General features: G+C 34.6%; 1 protein-coding gene across 1 annotated transcript in view; it reads left to right on the forward strand.

The window, feature by feature from the left end:
• Positions 1 to 343: 343 nt before the first annotated feature.
• The window catches only part of LOC105619674 (CCR4-NOT transcription complex subunit 6-like), a 36,744-nt gene continuing 34,466 nt past the window's right edge, over positions 344 to 2,621 (forward strand). Inside the window, exons 1-2 of the mRNA XM_012201193.1 lie at positions 344 to 439; positions 525 to 633. Of these exons, the coding sequence (XP_012056583.1) occupies positions 344 to 439; positions 525 to 633 (205 nt within the window). The remainder of the gene's footprint in view (positions 440 to 524; positions 634 to 2,621) is intronic.

Consider the following 2,621-nt stretch of genomic DNA (forward strand, 5'->3'; position numbering starts at 1 on the left):
AAATAATATTTAATAAATTAAGTTTTTGATGCGGCGTATATACTGGTAGTATAGAACGCATTGCAACTTTCCTAATTTTTTAATTTTAAAACCTTAGAAATTAAATTTTGAATTATTATTTGCATTTTTCATTATTGCGAGAGGCAGACATAACCCAGAAACTCATACAAAAATCGCGAATAAAACAAGAGAACCACTGAATTACTATTTTTCCGTTACACTTTTTTCATACATTTTTATCGTAAAAAATGTTAGTGCGCGTGCATGCGTGAAAATAAAATCTCGAAAAAATTAAAAAAAATTGTTACACCTATAAAAGAAAAAAAGCGGAACGTATGGGAGTATGACGCAACAAATACGACGAGCTCCCCGGCTTTCGCATCCGGTATTTAATCCGCTATTCGGTAACAATTCAACGCGTTTTATCGAGGCCGCCAGGGTAACTCTTATCGCGATTTGTCAGGGGATCGTTTATAACACAAAGGGTATCGCGGAAAACGCTTCCGTCTGTCTGTTTATCGCAGGCGGGAATGTGTGTTCCATTCCTGGCTTCGCTACTGCCTACGATGTCCGCCGAGTGCGTGCCACAAATTACCGTCGAGCCAGTAATTACCGTCAGCAAAAAGCGAACTCGTATTTTAATCGGCGTGCAATTAAAGTTTATTGGACTACACGCGATACAATTTATCGTATTGGGGCCTTCCGCGCTCGCGTTTATATTAATTCTACGACTGCAGAGCCGTAACTAGAATTGTAACTAGCTCACGCATCCCCGTTCGTAATTCAAACATAGTTGTATTTCTCCTTTGCAATACCTTGTTTAACGAAATAAAATATTACAACATATATTACAAGAAATTTTAACAATTTTTTCCTTTAAATATTTTATGTACAAATTCTATTTTTTAAATAATCTATAATGATTTAATTTTCTTATTAATAAAGATCCTATAATGATAACAAATATTTATACATAAATCCTCCAAAATAAATAATTACAAAAATTATTATTAGATGGAGAATAAAAAATGATAAATAATTAGGAAAATATTCTTTTGAACGAAGATTGTATGAGGAGAAAGGGTTGTTACACTGATTTCTTTTCGATAAGTGCCACTTTTACCACGTTAGAATTACGGCACTGAATGCAATAATAATTTTCGCTGATGCTGGACGAGCCATTCATTTCCTTCATAGCAACGAGGCGAGCCCTTTAATAAGGTAGACAGCGCGTAATTACGCACGATCAGCATACCGAGGAATTGTCAGTGTTGCCAGATGGGATTTAAGGGCATGCACACGTCGATAATTTCCTCTCATTGATTCGCACTCGGGAATCTACTTTGTGCAGATCTCAAAAGGGATGTGCCCCAACAATTTTCCTTGTCCGACTTGGCGAAGGATATTTATGAACGGTGATTACGTAGAAATAACATCGGCCAAGTCACGAGCCGCGATTAAAATATCTAATTGAATGTATGATTAACGAACGCTGTCAATTTGCTGTAATCGATTACGTTCCATAAGACCACCGCGGAATCGACATGAAGCAGCATTGCAGTTGTGTACACGAGATATTATATATTACTCTTCAATTTTTTTATTATTAACATTAATAAAATTACTAATGTTAGATTTTCTTTAAACTTTATAACACAAGTTATTAACAACTTTAAGTTAAATTAAAACCTCGAGAGGGTTTTGCAAGTTAAATTTCAGGAGTGCAAATAGATTATTAGGTCAACCCTTGTTTAATTCAAGACGGTACCCAATTTAAAAGGTAAACTAGATTAAATATAAAAAAACGTATCGGCTTCTTCGTATCGGATTATTATGTTGTATTCGATGCTTTTGTATCGAATAATAAACTGCGCCATAATTATATTGAATTTTCCCCACGATTCAGCCATATTAAAGAGAATAATATCGTGAATGCGATCTCAGAGGAAGCTAAAATTACATTATTGAATACAGACGCGACGAAAATTGTAATTCCAATAAAATAAAAAAGAGGCAGGAATAAGGTACACGACAACGGACGCGCAGATTTAGTCCTCCTGTTCCTTTTATTTTCGCTTGAATTATACGGTCCCACGAGCTTGATAAAAAGTGTCGTGATGGAGCAATTTCTAGATTAAGGAGACACGAAGCCGCAAACTGTTTTGCGAAATTTTCAGCGGCATAGTATTAAGAAAATTTTATATACGCTCATGTACTACGGCGGAAACTTGAGAAGAAAGATTAAATGCATCCTAAATAAAATAAAAGCTCGCATAAATTAAAAATGTCGCGATTGTAATAGCTTCAACAATCTTTTTTCCAGTCGTAGAATAAGTATAACGCTTTAGAAACGTCGGATTTAAGTCTCGACTTAACTCTTGTCCAAATTACTTCAATCAATGATTTATTGAGGAAAATTAACGAAACGGAGATTAGATAAATGAAATTTTACATTATTAAATTATATTTTTTTAATCTTTCATATATTATTTTTTTCTTTTATTACATCATATTATTTCAATATATATTCAAAAGTAGAGAGAGAGGAGAGGAGGGAGGGAGAGAGAGAGACAGAGAGAGAGAGAGAGAGAGAGAGAGAGAGAGAGAGAGAGAGAGAGAGA

Source organism: Atta cephalotes (assembly GCF_000143395.1).
Source record: "Atta cephalotes unplaced genomic scaffold scaffold00022, whole genome shotgun sequence".
NCBI classification, from domain to species: Eukaryota; Metazoa; Arthropoda; class Insecta; order Hymenoptera; family Formicidae; genus Atta; species Atta cephalotes.